This window comes from Chrysoperla carnea, chromosome 4, assembly GCF_905475395.1.
Source record: "Chrysoperla carnea chromosome 4, inChrCarn1.1, whole genome shotgun sequence".
Lineage (NCBI taxonomy): Eukaryota > Metazoa > Arthropoda > Insecta > Neuroptera > Chrysopidae > Chrysoperla > Chrysoperla carnea.
The window spans coordinates 70133254-70155361 of NC_058340.1; the positions used below are offsets into that span (position 1 = coordinate 70133254).

Genomic DNA, 22108 nt, shown 5'->3' on the forward strand with positions numbered 1-22108 from the left:
CCCAATCGTCACCTAAGACAGATAATATTGTCCTAGCTGGCAATGTTTCACATTTATTCTCAGAATTAAAAAGATTTGAAGAAAAATGTTTTCTTTGAATAATTTTACAAACACCTCTACCATTTTGCCTCATTCTAAATCCAACATAATAGTTTATAACATAAACACATACAACGGCGCCACGCAATCAATATTATCCCCTCCATGATTGGCATGTATATTACAAAGTTAAAACTCCACCTAAAAATCCAACACCACAGTACACAAGAGAAGGGATGTTTTAAGTGCAACATTATTCTATTCTACCAGCAAGAGCAACCAAAAGCAACATCATCATCATCACTAATAATCTGTAACTTGTGTTGAGTGAACACAGTGGAAGAAAGAGCTAACGCAGCGCCATAACATTTATCAGTGACACAAGTGTGAATCTAGTTTAATAGTTCTCCATTTTTTATTTTGTGATATTCAATTGTTTTAAAATTTATTAAAACATTTTTTTGTGTGGGAAATTTAAAAAATGAAGGCAATTACAGCTGTATGTCCGACAACTGATGCAACAACAGTTGCAAATAATCGTCGTATAAATCGTCGACGACGCAATAATAATGTACATAATGATGAAATACAAATGTATATAAGTAAATTAAAGGATTTAGTACCATTTATGCCAAAAAATCGTAAATTAAGTAAATTAGAAGTGATACAGAATGTGATTGATTATATATGTGATTTACAAACAGCATTAGAATCACATCCGTTAGTTAATGGTTTCTCATCAACAAAATCACAATCACCTGCCACATTATTAAATACTACGTCACCAACCACACAACATCGTAAAGTTTTATCACAAAATTGTCAAAATCAACAACAGATACAACAAAATCAAGATAATAATACAACGTCATCAACAACAAATTTGACATTTCCAACATCACCGTGTGACGTCACATCAACGTTACTTAGAAATAAAATTACTACATTAATACCGGTGAGTTTTTCTTTATAATTTATAATTTATTTTCGAAATTATCTTTATTTTCTATTTAATTTCAAATAAGACTATTAGAATGTTAAAATTTCCTGATTAAGTTAATAAATATTAACGAAACGTCGTAAAATTTAATTAACATTTGCTAACTTAATTTGGTTCGAGTTTCCAATACTTTTACTTGCACCAACTACCTTAAGAAATTAAAATAAAAAAGAAATGGCAAAACAAGACGACATTGGGATTTTGAAGAGATGAAGACCTTTGATATGTTTATTAAATTAATAATGTATCCCCCTTTTTTTTTTGTTAAATGACCTTATAATGGCCATTGTTTAAATATTTAACTTTTTAACAAATAATAAACAGAAAAGATTTTTTTTATTGACGTCATCCGATTGTAAACAAATTAATCTGTCTACAGATCAAGGTACAGTTGTCTTCATAAATCATAAATCTTACCTTTTAAAGGCATCCTTTATAGAGCGTTATCCGTAAGAATACGGCTTTTGGAATATTTGCCTTTTAATGTAAGAACATATATTCTAAAAAGATTCTGTAAGAAGAGAGTAACGCTATCAATTTTCAAGCAGCAATCTTCGCCATGCTGAAAGGTGCTCAGATCTGTATCACGAAAGGTTACAGTGGAGCACATAGGAGCATCTTCTCAGATAGTGATGCCCCTCGTCGAGCCTCTGCAGTGTCAAGATTTCAATCGAGGATTGTCTGAATGCTTCGAGAAACTGAATCGCCTGGTATTGAATAACAAAGTCAGGCTGGTCTGGGTACCGGGACACTGGTGTTCAGCGGGCTCGTTGGCACGAGAGGGGTCGTCTCAAACGCCCCTTTTACCTGAGCTTGTCTTTCCCATAACAAGATGCTCCGTAATTTACCGAATCAAGGAATAAGTACTACAGGTTCTTCTTGATTACTGGTACTTTGCGCAGGGCATGCGACAGACGACAAACCACAGCTAGGACTTTTGACTGCGCTCGACTGAAACCCGCTAGAGCACAGTTGAAAACGGTCGTGGGACTCTTGACAGGACACTGTTGATTGAACTACCACTTTCATAACATGGGGATCTCTGATGATCTCCTGAACTTGTAGGGCCTGTATAGAATGAAAGACGATCAAACATACATATTATTTGCACCTTCAGAAGTCTGCAGACCGACAAGTTTAGAATGTTTGGGTCCGAAACCTGGGATTTACCAATCCCGCGAGAAATCCAGTCGAAAAGGGCTTTCAGCATAGCGTCTGAACTCAGCAGATAGCTTCATTTGCTTAAAATAGCATCTCTTACACGGAGATGCCCTGCCTTCGGGTGAAAAGTTGTTCTCAAGGAGAGTACTGGGCGCTCCTTGGTCTAGGAGCTAGGGAGACATTTACGGTACCCCTCTCATGTTTCATTATTATTTTTTTAATGCTTCCAATTCTTTATTTCTAAATTTAATCATTAATTCAATTAGACGTAAACAAAGGCTTCTTCTGTCCTGGAGCCCCAAAGACAAGCCGCCAACACTAGTTCACCCATCTTCATTTAGTTCACCCGATTACCTTAATTATTATGTGTTACCCCAGAATACATTCAGAAATTTGCACTTCTTGGAATCAAGCCATCTTAACTTTCACTTCTCATAAGTATCATGTATTGGTTGTCATATTAAAAATAAAATTCGTTTTGTACTATTTAATTCATATTGTTTTTGGAGAATGTATGTTTTAACTAACATTCCAACCTTGGTATACGGAATCCTTAATAGTATACAAATGAAAAATTATTTAAACAAATTATTGTTTATCAAAAAAAAAATTTACTAAAAAAAAAACAGGTGTCTTAAAGAACATTATAGTATTCGTTGTGTGCGTAGTCATGGTAGGGATAATAAAATCGATGCCAGCGCTTTAAGTGAAAAATTTTGGAGATAAAGTGGGCTGTTATGACTAATTTGCAATTCTTTACATGTTAATGATATAGAAACTGTCAAATTAAAATGATTGAAAAACACTAATTAATTAAACTTAATGCATTAAAAATTGTGAAAATAAGAAATCAAATTGTACAAATATTATTTTTCAAATGTTAATTATCGTAATTATTTATTTAAATTTGTGAAACAAGAATATTAAATTTTAAATGTAAGTTTTCAATGCAATCCACACAATTATATATGCATCCATTAATTCTATAATTAAAGTAGTGTATCGTTGTCATGGAAACGAAATTCACGCTCGGAGCGAATACTTATTATTACATTATTTCTCGAAGAAGGCCACCATTTTTTTTTTCTCAACCACATAACCTTGATTGTGTTTTGTTTTTTTCATGTATAAAACGTCAAACGGGAAGTTTGTTCCAGTTGAAAAAAAAAATGTATACTTTTATTTTATATATTCACATATAAGTACAAAAATAATAAAATATATTATTCCGGGTGTTTATCGTGAGATAATAATTATAAATATAGAGAAAATAAAAAAGCAGGGAATTATGAATGAATATAAGTATATCGTGTATGACGAATAAATTGTACACGTGGCTGTTTTAGTTCGATAATAATGCTTGCTGTTTGAGTAGAGCAGAGAGGGTGAGATACGATTTCTTTCCTTTTGTATAAATCATGAGAAAATTAATATAATGTATTTTATGTATATGTACAATGACGTTTGATCGTGTGTGCAAGCACCCTGACGGGTTTCTCTTTTTATATATATATGGGCTTTATTTATCATTAGAGATATTAAAAAATTCCCAACATTCTTTACTTAGATTAGTTTTAATCAAGTTTATCATTTAGTTCTTTTTGTATGTAAGGGTATTGATTTTCTTCGCTTGTTTTTGTTATTTGCCCCGTGAATAATTGTTGGGAGGCAATCGTTTGGAAAGATAATTATTACCAAAGCGAGGGATAAGTAGATATAAAAGAAAGAACATGATTCGGTTTGCAAAAATTATTCGATGGTTTCCGAACGTATAATTTTCCGTAAAAAACTCACCGCTTAGATTCAAAAAGAAATTAACCAAGTCAACAACGGAATTCTAGAAATCATGGCTGAATTGTCTAAGGTTTCGGAGTACCTCAATCCTGCTCCCGTAAGAGTCGTGAGGGCTTTGTTTGAAAGTTATTTAAATGCTATTCGAATTTATTTCTTGTTGCAACTGTGCTAGAGTATAGAAGAAATTGATAATGGCTTTCAGATCTTAACTTGAAACTGTAACCTGTTTATAGTTTCTGTTGGAAGCATTTTTACGATAAGAATTTCTCTGCTATTTACTTTTGAGATATAATTACAAAAAGTTAGTTTGTCTTTAATAAAGCTGTAGCAAACATTGCATATATCAAAAAGAGTGCCAACTCAATCATGCAGTCGCCAAATTGCATCACTTTAACTCTCAAAAACTGCTGGAAGAAATAGACACTTCTAATAAGAGATGACCATTCTTCATGCCTGGACATTTTTTTAAAGTGAGACAATCGGAGAAGCTGTTCTTACACAGGGGTTTTTAGAAATCAGGTTCAATTACTTCAAAGAAGCTTTCATTGCTTTATTATTTATAGCAAGACTATAAGATATGTCTCTTAGACTAGGTTATATTAGGTTAGAGCCGCTGTCCTGGGATGGGAATCATTTAGAGTATAGAGTCTGTTTTGATATTTGCCCATCATCGGCCACTACATCATGAATTCTTTGGAGCTGTTTAAGAGCAGTAGGATGGCTTTGACGTCAATGGACTTCAAATCGGAGAGGTCTTCAGAGAAAAGCTGACTCGAATGAGTCTATCTCAGAAGAGTTGAATCCGTTCCTTCCTCAAAATCTTAAGATATATCTCTTAGACACAATACGGTAGTTGCCTGATATCAATTTCAATGTATCTTTCGTAAAAAATTGAAAATTTGCGAGAATAGATGACAAGATCAAGTTATGACGTCACCACGAAGTCTTAAGTCGAAGTCGCCATTGTTATAACTTTATTGTGTATTATAAACTTTATTGTATGTCTCTTTATCCAAGTACATTGCTCATAGAGGAGGAAGCGAGGCGAGTATACGACTCTCCTACCTATCTCAGTTTCTCTAATAGTAATGAGATAAGAAGAAAAAAAATACCGTCTATCTGTCTTACTCATATTTGAGTCCGAATCGTCTCGTTTGAGGCAATAAATAAATCTCAGACTTGAAAGGATCATGATGTTTTTCTCAATTTCATTGTTTATCACGACATCTAATTTTTAATAAAAAATTTATTTGACCTGAGAAGAAATTAAACCCACGATTTATTACTCCTACATCATATCATTGGCTAATAACTCTTACCTTATAAGAATAATCCCAAGTTATTGAACTTAGAACAAACAAAAAATAAATTTTGTTTAGTACTATTTATTTTTCAGAATGTAGTGATTTAGTTACAGTTGGTATGCCGTATGTTCGAAAGAGCAGACTTTTAATAATAATTCACCCAACAACATTCTGTTCTTTTTAATTTAATTATATGACTTCATTTTACTACTTTGAGTACTCTCTCTGTCAAATCAACCCTCATGAATCTATAAAATGTGTGTATGTAATAAGACAAGCCTTAAAATGTCTAGAGAATTGATTAAACTACAAAATATATTAAATTGGAAAGTGTAAGTACTATGATGTATATATACTGGTTGTGTATTAGATATAGGGGTACAATCATTTTAACATCTCTATATATTATAAATGCGAAGGTAAGCATGTTAGTTTGTTAGCTTTCATGCTAAAACTAGCGAATGGTTTTTAATGAAACTGTACAGCAATATAGCTAATATATCAGAATAACACATGAGATATAATTTATAAAGATATATTAAAAAAAAAAAAATAAATAAAAATTAATTTAATTTGACATTACCATAAAATACAGATTTCTGTAAAAGTAGTCATTTGACATTACCATAAATTACAGATTTCTGTAAAAAAAGTCAATATCAAATATTTCACGGCCATCTTTTCTGGTATACTCATTGAATAATCACGACTACTATACATTTAAAAAAATAGAAAACCATACATATATTTTACCTGTGTAAAACAATTTTGACCATTATTTCGAGTGTTATAGCAAAGGGGATAAGCGAGAGTAATCTTTATCAATCTTTTAAACCGAAGCCGGTGGGTATCACTCTAGTGTTTAATAAAATATTCATTTGGGAAAAAGTATGTCTAATTCTGTAATCACACACGGTATTGCTGATTGGGTTTTATGTGATTAATCATTGAGAAATTAAGTCGATACGTTTTAACTTTTAGTTTTTACATATTAACTATACAATTAAAATCAAATTTACTGAATTTATATCTTGTAAATTATGGTAAAATTTATTTTCTATTACTTTGCTTTTGGTTAATATTTCCAATAATACAAATTTTAAGGACGTTGCTCGGAAAAGACAAAAAAATCGCCTTTTCTTAACAAAATCTTTAAATATTTTTTGGAAGGATTCTAACTATTTCAGAGTCCCCACTCTTTTTCGGACTAGGTACTATTCTATCACAGAAAGCAAGATATTTTAGTTAAATTTATTTTCTACAACTTTGTATATTTAATTCCTTGCACATTTTTTCCCATTCCACAAAAATTTAATTTTTAAAACCGTTAGATATACAGGTGCATAATATCTCTTTTGTAGCCCCCAAATTGAGGGCTCTAACTTTTTAATGACTTTGGCTTCATCTTAAATAAAAAGCTTAGCTAGTAAGTTAAAGGGTTCGCAAAAAAACATGTTTATTGTTCGAAACAATAACAAAATTCTCTGAAAATAAAAAAAAGTAGGATAAAGGACGTGGGAAAATGATTCCTTCTTCTGAATGAAACGCGCTCTAAACAATTTACTACTATTGCTCTAAAAATCACGCAGCTGCGTTCAATATCACACACAGCTGCATTTACAAATAAACACATCCCGTAAAATAATGTCTTTTGTTTAGTATTTTTATATTATGTTATATATACTCTCATCAATGTGTTGTAGTAAATAGCAAGCAAAAGGTGATACGGTCAAACCGTCACGATGTCATCTGGTGGTTTTTATAATATGTTGGTAACTCTATAATACGGTATGTATTTTTTAACACTGGGTATGCTATCTAGCCCGCGGGATAACATTCTTTTTGTTAAATAATCAATAAATACTTGAAACTTCGTGAGTGACTTCCTTTTGGCGAGCTTACCAAACTTTCTTTATATTTCTTGCAGATATCGAAAAATTTAATGAAAGTTGAAAATAAGGTACAAATAATTTAAATCCTAAATCTAAAATTGCGTCGGTGCTCGTTCCACCTTAAATGGAAAAGCAAATAAAGAAAAATTGAAATTAAATTTTTTTTTTTCATTGAAATTAATCATTCTAATCTTAGAAAAATTCTATGATGTTTCTCATATTCTTCAATTCCGTGTCTGGGGTTTATCAAGTTATATATTTTGTCTGAAGTTCGATTGTTTTTTTACGCTGTTCATTTCTTTATCTCATAACTTGGTCTAATACCCAACGGAAATCCATGAGATTAAACAACCTCTCTTCTTTTGAACCAAATTTGGTAAACAAAGTAGGCTTTGAAAGCTAAAGATGAGTACAAATAAGCAACTCAAATGACTTTTTACAAACTTATTGAATTTTAAAACAATTGATAAAACGGTTTCTTCAGTCGTTGGGGGCCCAGTTGGTTGTGTTTCTTGTCAATCAATTTACGGTATGTTCAATAATTAACGATAAACTCTTAATAACGAAGACAGTACAAGTATACATTTCAGATATGACTCAATAGTAAGAGAAATCCCCTATTTTTCTATATACAGTTCAAAAAAATACCATCTGTATACTATTTTATTGATTTCTATTTAAAATTTGTATTCCCAATTATTATTTTCTGGATCAATGTAGTGTATATACGGACAGTTGTTTGTGTTTTTTTTTTGTGTGTTTGTCTAAATCTTGCACCTGGAATTATTGTATAATATGACTTTCTTCCCCTGATCTTCAATGGGTATAATAGGGACTCTTTTTTTAGATTTTTGTTTTTATATAAAAGATACATCTGCATTTTGAAAAAATGGGAAATTTTCCTTTATACCTTTTTTTACAGCTGAGAAGAAATATTTTGAAATAATCATTTGATATAAACTTTATTTTTGAGGCAACGATACCTTTCAAAGTTAATTATTACGAACAGGCCCGAAAATTGCCCAAGTTAATATTTTTTTTGCTTAAACTTTTACTCTCCTGATCCCAAAGTTTTAAGGAAAGATGATTCCAAGAAATTGAGGAAAGTATGTGTCGAATTTCAAAACAATCGTGACTATTTTGAGACAGTTCGAAGTTTAAACAGCTGGCTTTGTACGTTTTATTTCACCATGTTTATGAAAATGCATGATAAACTCCAGCATACGTTAAGGTTTTCTCAAAAACGCCATTGGGGATAAATTCTCATAAAAATTCATCTGATTTCTGAGGATTCATTTTACTAATACATATTTTTAATTTCGTGAAATTCTTGACAATCTAATAATAGTTTGGAAATACCTTAAAAATTAACATTTGATTATGATCGGTTTGATAACAAATTGATATTGTAAAATTTCTTTATATAAACAGCTGAAATTTATGTTTTATATTTTTATAGACTTAAACCTGTTGAAAAATTAGCGATACTTTTATTTTATTAAGGTAGTACGAACATCAAGACAATTTTAGATTTAGGGTTTAAATTATATGTACCTTATTTTCAATTTTGATGGTGAATTTTGCTTATAACTTCATGAAACTAGACGAAAAATAAGAATACAATTTTTCGATATCTGCCTTGGTTTTCGAACTATCGAAAGGTAAATAAAAAAATTACTCCAGTAATAATTGTTCATTCAAATATTCTTCTGAATTTTACAAAAGAGATAACACAACAGAACGGAATTCTGGATAATTTTTCAGAAATACAATATTTCTCAACCTCTCACAGGTACTAAGTTCAGACTTTCATATTAAAAACAAACAATGAATAATTTTTTTGTATGGCCATTCGGGGTGTGCTGTTTTGATTCTAGTAACGTTTTCTAGACCATATAATATGGCACATGAAACATTCAATTAAATTAAACAAAAATGAATGATTATACATATGTGCAATGAATGTTGAATAATAATAAAATCGTATACATGTACACATATGTAATATTCAACAACCAGTAAATAGATTTTTACAACTATTGACTATTCATCTTTTATTTACCCTTACAGCTGTGCCAGAATAGAAAAACTTTTCATTTATTATTATGTATTATCAAATGTTTAGTGTGGTATTTTGTGTTTACCATATTGTACTATATTATGGAGTCATATAATATGTTCTTTTTTACATCGGTGTAGTTACACTAAATAGAAAAGGATCGTTACCATTAAAGTATAATAAGACTATCTCATTTTATTTTTACACTAGGGTGTAAAAATTAACATACCTTCTTACTCATTTATTCACACAGATGGTTTAATTGCTGAAATGTATGTACGTACTCGTCACATATTTTTGTTTAAATAAATAATCCACTTTGGTTCTAAAACATTTTAGGAGAGATAACAATAATAAAATGTTTAAAAAAAAAAAATTAGTCATATGTGCAATATGAACATCTGATACAAATATTGGACTGTTTTAATAATAGAGATATTTTATTCTCTATGAGTCTTTTTTAATTATGATAATTATCTATGGTATTAAATTTTATTAGGAAAAGATTTTATTTCAATAATATTCTGTTATGAATTAATTTACTCTTTAGTCCGCAGGACAGCACCTTTTTTGTTAAATACTTAAACTTTCCGAGTGGCTTCGTTTTGGTGAGTCTACCAAACTTTTTCTCTACGACTTTTTTCTCGAAAGCGCTGCCAGCTGTTACGCTGTCTTTGCTTTTTAATTGTCATCACTTTACCAAGCAAATGGGCAAACATTATCTTACATCAATTTTGGGACACCCGTTACATCTGATATAAATATGGTGCAATATTTATTGACATGTTGGGTCAATATGGTATCTTCTTTATATGGATCTTTAATTTTATTTGTATTCATGATTTTATAGATCTTTTATATTTCTTTGATCCATATGTTTTTTTTTCAACAATAACAGAAAAATAACCGTTGTTATCGGTCGTCGCAGATGATATTTTTGTCAAAATAAAATACAATTTGGGAGTTACCAAAATTAAAAATTTTTTATATAAATCCATATGTTTATACTAATAGTCCATATGTTAATTTTTTATTCTGTTTTTAACAATTCCATTTATGGTTCCAACAAAATTATTGCAGAGAACAGTTGTTTTCATTCAAGAACAGTTGTTAACATTGGAACTTCTTTTTTGGTACTTTTCATGAGGTTAAGTAAATTAAAATTGACTTTAAAAAAAAAAAAAAACCAAACGAAAACAAACCATTGACGAAGTTAATTATTGAAATACCCTGTTAAGAAAGTTTTGAATTTCAGTGCTTGCATTATATATTTTAATAAATTAAAAGTTACAAGACCACTAGTTAAAGCTACCTGCAAATTTTCAACTTCCTCTCTTTTATAGTTTTGGAGAAAATGAACACAAAACTTCACGGAAAAAATTTTCAAACAAAAGTTGTTAATTTTTTTATATTTAAAGGAATATTTTTTATATTTAAACTTTTCTTCTGTCTCTAACGGGTTACAAGTCACAATTGACCTATGTTGTTCATTTACATTATCTCTCAGCTTGCTATCTCTTGACGTTTTTGAGTCATTGTGATCACGGGCGTGGAGACAGACGGAAGGAAAAACGTAAATGAGATAATTAGGTGATTTTATAAACACCTATACCCAAATTTTTTTACACTATTAATATTTCTAAGCGTTACAAACTTGGGGAGAATAACACACACAAATTGTGCTATTGGCCGTTGGATTGCGATCCAATATTTGTTTGAATTGAACTTTTAATGAGATGCAAGCAAACTCTAAATGGCCGAATTAAGTTAAAGAACAGTTCTTCAGAACTTAGTGTTATAGAAATATTTTTGTAACCGTTTTTAATAAAATTCGACAGTCTAAGAATTCATATCTTTTATTGAAGTAACAAAAATTCCATTAAGATTAAATTCAACGGAAAGTCTTTTTAAAAAAATATATATATTCCTAGAATCCGAATGAATAGCTTAATTCTTCGATTTACTTATATATATGAATCACTACAATATCCTTTCAGAAGCAAATCTTATCCACCTGACACTTTTAGGGTGGTCATTAATGTTTTAAAAACTTGACAGGAAATGAAGATAAACAGAGAATTTTATTTTTTTGAATGTGTGGACAATATACAAGAAATATTTCAACATGTTAAAACATGATTCAAGGTTTCTTGTTTTTTTTCTCAAAAAAAAATATTTTGACTGTCTTTTCTCATATATAATAAAGTGAACTTAACCATATGCACGTTTTTACGTAAAAATTCTCGTTATAGTCGAGCCGGCACACATGAAAGGATTTCTTTAAAAAAAAAAAATTAAATAAATAATCTAAAAATGGTACAATTACTTGTGTAGGTTATAACACAAAAATAAAAAAACACCTGCATTTAAACATTTTATCAGTCCTTTATGTCAAATATTACAACACCTAAAAACCAATCACTACACATATCATATTTATTGTCTGAACTGAAAACTTACTGACTAATAGTTCACCTGCATTATTATGTGAATTCATCTATATGTAATTATATTAAATGTCCTCTGAATTGATGTTTCATGTCCTGTCTTGCATCTCAAAAATTATAAATAAAACCCGTAAAAAGATGGCAAGACAAGATCCCTGATTTTTCCGAGGTTTCGAACGTGCCGACACATTTTTTTTCCCCGGTGAACTGAAGCACAAGCACATCAGTGTCCCTTTATTAATAAATTAGACAAGTTCAAAAAAATCAACTCATTTATGCCAAAATTTGTTTTCGTTTATCGAAAATCATTTTCGAGACTCGCTAGTTAAAGCTATCTACAAATTATCAACTGTCAATCTTTTACAGCTTTGGAGAAAATTGACACCAAAGTTTTGCACCAATTTGAGCCAACATGGAAAAACAATGACATTTATAAAAAACAAAAGTTGTTTATTTTTTAATAATTAACAACTTTTATATTTAAACTATTGATCTATCTCTTACGATTTACAAGATGGATCATACGATTCTAAGATCCCGTTGAACTATGCTCATTTACGAACTCAAATTCACTTTTTACGTCCTGTGCACGCTATAAAAATTTCAGCTCGACATCTCTTTTCCTTTTTGAGTTATCGTATTCACGGACGGGCAGACGGGCAAACTAAAATTAACCAATTAGGTGATTTAATGAACATCTATATCAAAATTTTGTTCGTATTAACAATATTTCTAAGCGATACAAACTTGGGACTAAAATTAGTATACCTTGATATATATTTCATACACTTGAACAGTATTCTTATAAATTACTATGGTTTCTTCATATCCATCTATTTATTTAACTCAAATCTGTTATGATAGTTCTTTGTTAAACCATTAGTTATCACATGGTAAAGTAAATTTCATCCCAATATAATAAGTTTTTTTTTTGCAGTCAAGTTGAAATTATCGTTGATTTTTCAACAAGTTTCATTTTTAATATGAAAAGATAACAAAAAATGCGTTTTTTTTTTTGTAAGCACAGGTATAGAATTTTTATTTACTCAAAAAAATAAAGAATTTCAAAATAAAAACTTTATATAAATAGGTACAATTATTTTGGTTGGGTAATGTTGGCAAAATATATTTATATTAAGTGAGGTTAAGTAATAATGGTTTAGATTTAGGTAAGGTTATGTGGCTTTTATTAGAAGGAGGTACACAAAAATGTGCTTATAAATAAAGAACACTTTTGTGTTGAATTGAAAGAGATTATAATAATTACTCACCAAAAAAAAAAAAGATTTTTAATTCTTGCATTAAACAAATTCTTTACTACCTGAGAAATAATAAAATTACGAGGGAAATAATAAAATATATATGTTTTGACATTTATTGCTATATTCATGTTATGAATTATTTAACAGTCAATTAATTAATTAATAAAATTATCAAGATACTTGGAAAAAATATATATTATATGTGTCTGTGATAATATAATTTATTAATGAATTATTTTAAAATCTTTCATTTTAATCTCTGGGTATTTATTTTTGGGCTTGTTTTATATAGATAAGAGAGTTATTATTGATAAATTGATTATCTTTTATTTGTATTTATAATTTATTTTTGATACTAAATAAAAACCATGTGAGAAAGTTGATAATGATTTTCACACATATGGTTTTGTATATTTGTTGTTTTGTTGTTGGGCTTATCGAACATTTAAAAATAAATATTTAGTGGAATTTTAGATAAGAGTTAGGGTACGGTTGTTGTTGTCAATGCGTCAAGTATTTTAGAAAATAAATGTTTATCATAAAGTTAAACGGGAAGGATTTGAAAGTCGATGAAACATTTAAAAAAAATATCTGCAATTCTTTGATAGAAAAAGACATTTAAAATGTCAAACATATCTAGAAAATGGTAGATATATTATTTTTTTTTATGTTCTCTATGGTGCTAAATAATAATAAAAGAATAACAACTACTTTACGGAATTACATCTATTGTTAGGACTTCAGGAATTACAACTACGTAATTATACAAATAAGGAATTAGTTTAATTGAAGTGAAGTTAACAGCGTAACAGAACTGAAATGTTAGGATTAGGCTCAACATGTTGAATAATTAGTAAAGGCTTTTAGATTTACAATTGAGATTTCTTCTAAAGTAAAAAAATCCCCATTAAATCTCTAAGGAATCCCATAAAAGGTAACTAACTACTACATAAACAGAAATAATACACCTTTGTATAATTATTTGCAACGTATTCTTTAACAGAATATTAAAAAAAAAAATCTTAAATAAATAAAAATGGTTATGGTTTGTCTTCTGTTATTCACAGTAAAATACAGAATGAACAAATAACAAAATTCCACAACAATTTTTTTTCCTTTTTCTTATAAACTTTCTGTAAAAATTCTCACATCTTACACAAATATTTTTGCATATAAATAAATGAAAAAGAATGATGATTTATTTTTTGTGTATGTATGAATAAAAAAGGTTTTTTTTTTATTCACTTTATTATTATTATTATATTTTTTGGTATTATTATTACACTGTTTGGACATCTGTACAACGCGTAATATACGTGCATACATATATCGTGAATATTGTATGTATGGATTTATACATTTCGCAGCTGTTTTTCAAACTTATGTGTACACACATGTGTACACATAGAGTTCTTTTCTTACATAATTAAAACAACTTTATTATTAGGTAGACATAAAGTTTGTTTCTTTTCATCTTGGTGTAGTTCATTGAGTGTAAAGTAAAGTGTAGTATCTTGCAAAAATAACGAGTATTTTTTACACTGTTGTATACCCAGTGTAAAAAATTGTTCACCGAGGTACAAAAAGAACATATCTTGTTTTAATAATAATTCACAAATGTATGTGTACACAGATTTTTTTTTTAATGACAACAACTTCTTGTATCTGTTTCAAGAATAGAGACGACAGAATGGGTATGGCAATCTGTGCGTCTATAAACCTAACCAAACTATGTCTAGAAGTTTTAAATGATTTCGAGGAAATAACTATGAGACAAATTTAGAATGATATATGATTGCGGACTAATATATACCCCATTTGAATAACTTAACAACTCTTGATCTTACCGCAGGCTTCCACCAAGTTCTCAAAGATATCCGAGTAATGGTTGTAAAATTTTCTGAAAGTTACCGTTTCTACACGTTAGTGAAGTCTAATTCGTAGACTGTATATATCAAGTGTATTCGTTTTAAGAAGCTTTACGGTCAACGCCACTTCTGGCTGGTTGCAACTTGTCTATAAAAAAACTTAATTGATAAACTTAAAACTATTGAATATGTGGTTTTCTAGAGAAATTTTCTAAATCTCAATTTCTTTTTGTTACAGATTCCAGAAAAATTATCACCATCAGATGGGCGACCACTTAGTATTTAAATCCACAAAAAGTAAATTTTAAAAGAAAAACAAACAAATTGTATAATTAACAAAAAAAAATTCATTTTTTCTAAATTATAAAATTCACAAGTCATTTATTTAAAAAGAAATAAATAAATAAATATTTTATTAATCACCGACGTTACGCGATTTTTATTAAGAAAAATATTAATATTATTTGTAAAGTGAGATTGATACATATTTAGTATATATATTGTGTATTCAAACTAGAAAAAGAGGATATTAAAGAAAACTGTAAAGAATTTTTTTTTCATAAATAATTTCACAAAAAAATATTTTATTCTTAACTTTTTTTTTGAATATTTATTCTCTATAAGTTTAATAACAAACATTCCTTCTCTTTTTATAAAAAAAAAAAAAAGAGACCTAATAGATAGAGATCAGAAAACGGCTTTTGAATTTTTGTTTAATATTGTATTAAGCGTTTTCTTGAATACCTCGCAAATTAAAAACACCTTTGAATTTAATTCAACCGTTTTAAACATATTTACGATAACAGTAAACAGTTTTTTTTAAAAACAATACCTTGATTACAATTAAATAAAAATTATACTATGTAAAAAAAAAAATAATATATCCTGGTTCCCATAAAAAATTATCTTGTAACTGTTCTTTTAAAAAAATAATAATAATATTAACCTCACTTTTTCAATATTAGATGGTATTTCGCGACTACAAATAACTATAGGTGACATTGTAATGGCGGTTCAAGAGTGTATAAACATCTATCTCTATGGTATGAACAAACAAAAAACCATAGAACATATAATCAGTTGAAATTCCCCTTTTATTCTTTAATTGTATGTTCTAAGATAATGTTTACACCCTCTTCTGCATTTCATATTTAAATCGGTAGAGGTCAGCTCAGTATTTTGGAGTCGTGATTAGAAAAAGGCCGCTTTCCTATTAACAGTTAAATTGTGCAAGTATAATGTTTTTTTATTTTACATAGTAGAATTTTTATGATGAAATAAATTTGTTAAATATCGTAATATTGCAAAATTTGAAAAACTGCTGGAGATCTCATTTAAAAAAATATTTTTTTAAATATATTATATTGCACACAGTTTTTGTTTCAAGAATTTCATTTCCATGTGTTCAATTTTAAAAATATTAGATGTATAAAAATAGTTCAATGTATTCTCTGTAGATTACCAAATTAAAAAATAAATTATAAATTTTTTTCAGCTGTTTTTCTCTTGTTTGAATGTCAATGATGACGGTTTACTAGTTATGTTTTAATGTACCTGTGTATTTTTTTTTCTTTTTTAAGTCTGCAATTCAACTTATTTAGGATTTAGATGCGATTTCAAAACCTACAAATGAAAAAAAACTTTTTCATTAATAAAATTCACGGGTTGTTGTAACAAGCTTTCAAATTATGTTCTCCTAATACCAAATATTAAAAATTCGTTCCACTTCAATATTTTACTGTCATAATTAAATAGTTAGTTCCAGTTGATTAATCATTAACTTCCTTTTATAAATTACACCACCAGATAACCACAAATATTACGGACTCAAACCAAAAAAAAAAAAGGTTAAATCAAAACCCTAGTTTATTTAATTTTTTTCATAAAATCATGATTAAACAAAAATTTAATCAGATCTAACGTGCAATTATTTCTAATCAAGATCAACTTTTAAACCAAAAATTAAAGTAATCATGATTTTATAAAGAAAAAAATGTATAAGTTGAATTGTATTTTTTTTTTAAATCCATTTTCTTTAAATGACAGAATTAAATAATTATTTTAAATAATTTAAGTAGTACTTTCTGTTTGTTTTTTTTCTTAATTATAAAAAAAAATTATGTCTTTGTTTTTTGTTCGAATGTTTTATTATTGTGATTAAAAGTTCTATGTACATAATAATTATATAAATATATATAAAAAAAAATATTTTTAAGAAATTTACGCTATTCAATTTGTATGATCATTGAAACGTCGGCCATGAAAAATAAAGTGATAAATTCTTTTTATATGCATATAAGTATCGTGTTAAAACAAGCTTTTATTTATTTATTAACTAATCGCCATCTTGGAAATTTTAATTTTTTGCTCAGATATAATAAATGTCAATTTATTGGGTGCATTGAGATGAACCGCGTGATGAAAATTAACATATTTTAATTCTCTCATCGCTAATTTAATCTGAATGCAACCCAATATTCATTCATCATTGTTATTTTTGAGTATTTTATAAACAGGTGAAGTTTAAATAAAAGCTTGTGAAAAAAATTGATGATGTATTTTTAATTTAAATGCATTCTCTATGATAAAAAAAACAACACACTTGATTATGAAATTTCATTAAATGAAATAATATACAAAATTAACAGACACCATATGGTGAGCGCGATTGATTTGACTGACGTTGTGCCGACTACAATGATTCCTCTAGATAATTAAGTTTTCTTCTACTGAGTTAATGTTTCTACTCTTTTGTGTTTAGACACATTCCAGTGGTTGAAATTATATAATAATAATATATTTAAAAGAAAAATGAAAAATGTGTTATTTTGCGATGTGAAGTGAGTGTAATAATTGTCCTTTTATTTAGATCAAACAAAAAAAAGTATAAATATTTAATTTTTAAGACTTTCCTTTTCTTTTTGAACAGAATTTATTTTGTGTGTGGTTTTTTTTGTTTTGTACGATCTTGATAGATCAATTATAGTTTTCAAATTTTATTTCTTTTTTTTATATTTTGTAAAATTGTGTATAGCTTCTGTAGATTTCATTGAAGAAAAATTATTAATAATTTTCTATGTCACACCATTTAAGAAAAAAAAATGATTTTATTTAAAAAATAAATGTTTTAAATACTAAAAATTAATTTTTTTTTATTTATCCACCATGTTTTTTTTACAGGAAATGTTATCATTATAACAGTCCATGTTATATTTGTTATGTTCATGGATTTATTACACATGTATGCATATGGAGTATAAAAATAACTGGAAAAACCTCTGGAACGTTAAGTTTTTTTTAAAAAAAAAGAAGTGTCGTTTTAAAATAATCAACAGACTACGATAAGAATTTCTAATATTTTTTTTATATATTTTATTTAATTTAAACTTATGATCTTTTCTGTATTTATCTCTGTATGTTCTTAATAAGTGAGTATGCAGGTGTTATTTTACAATTGAATTATATAAAAATAAATTTTTTCTTGTATTAAATCAAAATCTTTGTATTCGCTCCGAGCGTGAATTTCGTTTCCATGACAACGATACACTACTTTAATTATAGAATTAATGGATGCATATATAATTGTGTGGATTGCATTGAAAACTTACATTTAAAATTTAATATTCTTGTTTCACAAATTTAAATAAATAATTACGATAATTAACATTTGAAAAATAATATTTGTACAATTTGATTTCTTATTTTCACAATTTTTAATGCATTAAGTTTAATTAATTAGTGTTTTTCAATCATTTTAATTTGACAGTTTCTATATCATTAACATGTAAATAATTGCAAATTAGTCATAACAGCCCACTTTATCTCCAAAATTTTTCACTTAAAGCGCTGGCATCGATTTTATTATCCCTACCATGACTACGCACACAACGAATAAAAGAATTTTTTTCTTTACAATTTTAAAAGAATCCATGGGAATTAACGTAAAGATAATTAGGTAGCTTTATTTTGATAGCCTATAGCAGAAATATGGATGTTTTAAAGTTAACTGAGATTTTTAATCAGATAAGTGAGATTGGATATTACTGTCTCTTTTCTTTGTTTTTAATGCATTGAAACAAAAGATAGACGGACCTCCACCAATCCGAAAATATTTTTATTTCCTCATCGATTCACTTTTCAATCCGACAGAAACAAATGTGATGGGATTAACTTTACAAAAGTGGATGTAATTGTAGGAGTACTGGACGCACTTGACATTGTTAAACCCGGATACACTTTTTGCGACATCTCTGAATAGCTGCACTCGCGTCTAACGATAGTGAGAATCACTCCATAGTATAAAACAAAGTCGCTTCCGACTGTCTGCTGTTCGTATGTTTGCTTAGAACTTTAAAACCATGCAACGGATTTTAATGCGATTTTTTTAAAATAGAGTGAGTAGAGAAACACGAATAATTTTAGAGGTTTCTTCTTTCATTCTATAGTATATTTAGTATCAGCACTCGTACGAAGCCAGGGCAGCTCGCTTGTAGTTTATAACTCACTAGAACCGAATTTATTTCATCATTAAAAACAAAAGCCCCACATAATTATATATACGTTTACATAGAGGTTAAAACCACTTGCATATAGATTTTCATAAAACTTTTCAAATAGATGCTACATTGTTTAAAGCTTTTTGTTAACCATAGAGAAGGTACAGAGTTTTTAAATGTATTTTCATGTGACTTTTCTAAAAGATGCTACATTGTTTTAAGTAATTTTAACCATAGAGAAGGTTAAAGAGTTGTTAAATACATTTTCATGTGACATTTTTATAGATGCTACATTGTTTTAACTATAGAGAATGTTAAAAAATTAAAAAGGGTAGTTAGTTAAAACGATAATAAAACTACCTCAGAGCAGTAACAATAATTATTAAAGAAAAATGCATAAAGCTATTAAAAAAAATCACAATACATAAAGGTAGGTAAAATAAAAACGATTAAAATTCTTTATGACTCTTTGGCTACAACAAGAATATTGTTTTTCTGTTCTTCACTTCACATCAATAATAAATATCACATCTATCTCCATCGTTATATGTTCGTTCCTACGTTGTTATAAGGCTAAAAGCTGAGTACAATATTATTTTATTTTATTTTATATTCATATTGTGTTGTTCCATAATAATATTAAATATAATATACAACACAGCCAGTGTTTTGTTACTAAATAAAATAATCTGTGTATGTATGTATGTATGTATGTGTGTGAGACATAGTTTTCAAAAAATGTAAGAGTGCAGGTGTTACTCAGACATGGTGGCGCCGGTTCGCATTCTTTAAGTTGTATATTATAAAGACTACATACATACCTACACACGTGCATTGATCACACACAACAACTTTGTGTTGAACAAATCAGTGGCGATGGTATTTCGTATATTACTAGTTAGTTAGTAGAGGTTTTATATAAGTTTCTTGTTGAATGTTGCTTTATAGAAATTATACAGAGTTGTAAGGGATCAGAGAAGTTAGGTACATTGTTATTTGACTAGACTTCAATTCCCCAACGGGAAAATAACTGATGACGTCAGTCAATATGGCAGACATTAATAAAGACTGAGCTACTTTTTTATTAGACAGTCCAGTCATACATTTAAACAACATTGTTGCATATTACTATGGTTTCTTAATATTGATCTATTTATTAACCGCCTGTTAAACAATAATGTAATTAATTTGACGTTTTGATGTGTGTTCGAAATTTGTCGCCATTTATTGTAAAATACTTGCTGAAGTTTTACGAAAAAAATAGGGCTTTATATAGGATTTCAGACTACCATGAGAAATACTCGACAAATCGTCAATATTGGGTCAATATTACTCTGTACGTCAGTATCCCTGAAGAGGTTCAGCAAATTGTAAAAAAAAAAAATGAGAAATTTCAGTAGATGACGTAGGTTTGACCCAAAAAATACAAAAATCGTTTTCATTTAATGGTAGGAGGAAAAGTTTCTAAGATATCGTGAGAAAATCCCTTGTGATAAGTTATTACCCGAATCGATTATAGGTGTAATATCTTTTATTACTATAGCTTATGTCTAGCCAAATAATGCATTGTCGATTTCTTTTATGCTTAGGACGTACATATAGATGTTTTGTATAGTGGTGCTATGTAGTCGGATCTCATGAGCTATTACAATATTGGTTGTAATAGTGATGGTATATTACAGAACTTCTCGGAAAGATCAATATTACTAAGACGCCATTTTGGAATGGAAAAAATATGTATAAACAAATCCTGAATTAATAAGCCTTTTGGAGTCTTTAATTTATTTGTTTGAAATCTGAAACAGGACAATTCATTTCAAAACAGCAGAAATGGGGATCAAAAAGATAAGGGACTTTGCTTTGGAAGATAGAAAATGTCAAAAGAATTAGAAAATAGGTTAAGTCTGTGAAATTAGGATAATAGGGGAGCATCGATCTTTCGAATAATGACGCGAAATATAACACTTAAGAGAACAGAAAAGAATATAATTGTTAAAGGTTTTTGCAGCAGTGGAAGAAAAAGGATTCTTTAAAACAGGCATGGGCGAGTTATTTTAAGTCGAAGTCACCATTGTTATAACTTTATTGTGTCTCTTTATCCAAGTCCGCATTGCTCATAGAGGAGGAAACGAGACGGGTATACGACTCTTCTACCTATCTTAGTTTCTATTATAGTAATGAGATAGGTAGAAAACAAATGTTGTCTCTTTGTCTTACTCGTATTTTTGGTTGTCACTGGTTAGGCTGCCACTGTCTTACTCGTATTTTAGATACAGAAGTTTGAGGGACTTCTGCAAGCCACGTTTGCCCATGCCTGCACTTAAGAGAACTGAAAAGAATGTAATTCCTAGAGGTTTTTGCAGCGGTGAAAGAAAAAAGATTCTTTAAAAAGAATCAGAATCATTTAGATGATTGTACTTCCGAGAAGTGTAAAAAGAGAAGCGTCACATAATTTTTGGTCCCATCATTATAATATAGAACACACAAAGATGCTGTAGCTTATAAAATGAATACGGACGGTTTAGCTTCATACTCACAGAGAGTTACATATAGTATACACTGAAATGATAGACTGACCAGTTGATGTAAACGTTGTTGACCTCCCTCGACTCAGCGTGATATCATAAAGTAACACACCTACTAGTTCTTTGGTTCTCTGGCTTTAAAAAAAATACAAAATGCCTATCTATCTTGTTTGTTGTCCCTTTACCACCTGACTTTATTTAATTTTTTTTTTATATATACATACTTTTTCAAAGTCTATTATGTTACAAAAAAAATGTAAT

The 22108-nt window shown here is 28.7% G+C and overlaps 1 protein-coding gene across 1 annotated transcript; it reads left to right on the top strand.

The window, feature by feature from the left end:
- The first annotated feature begins 265 nt into the window (after positions 1 to 265).
- LOC123299346 (protein extra-macrochaetae) lies at positions 266 to 15131 on the top strand. Its single transcript, XM_044881723.1, has 2 exons — positions 266 to 994; positions 15065 to 15131. The coding sequence occupies exons 1-2, from the start codon at positions 521 to 523 to the stop codon at positions 15110 to 15112; spliced, it is 522 nt and encodes a 173-aa protein (XP_044737658.1). The 5' UTR covers positions 266 to 520; the 3' UTR covers positions 15113 to 15131.
- Positions 15132 to 22108: the final 6977 nt, after the last annotated feature.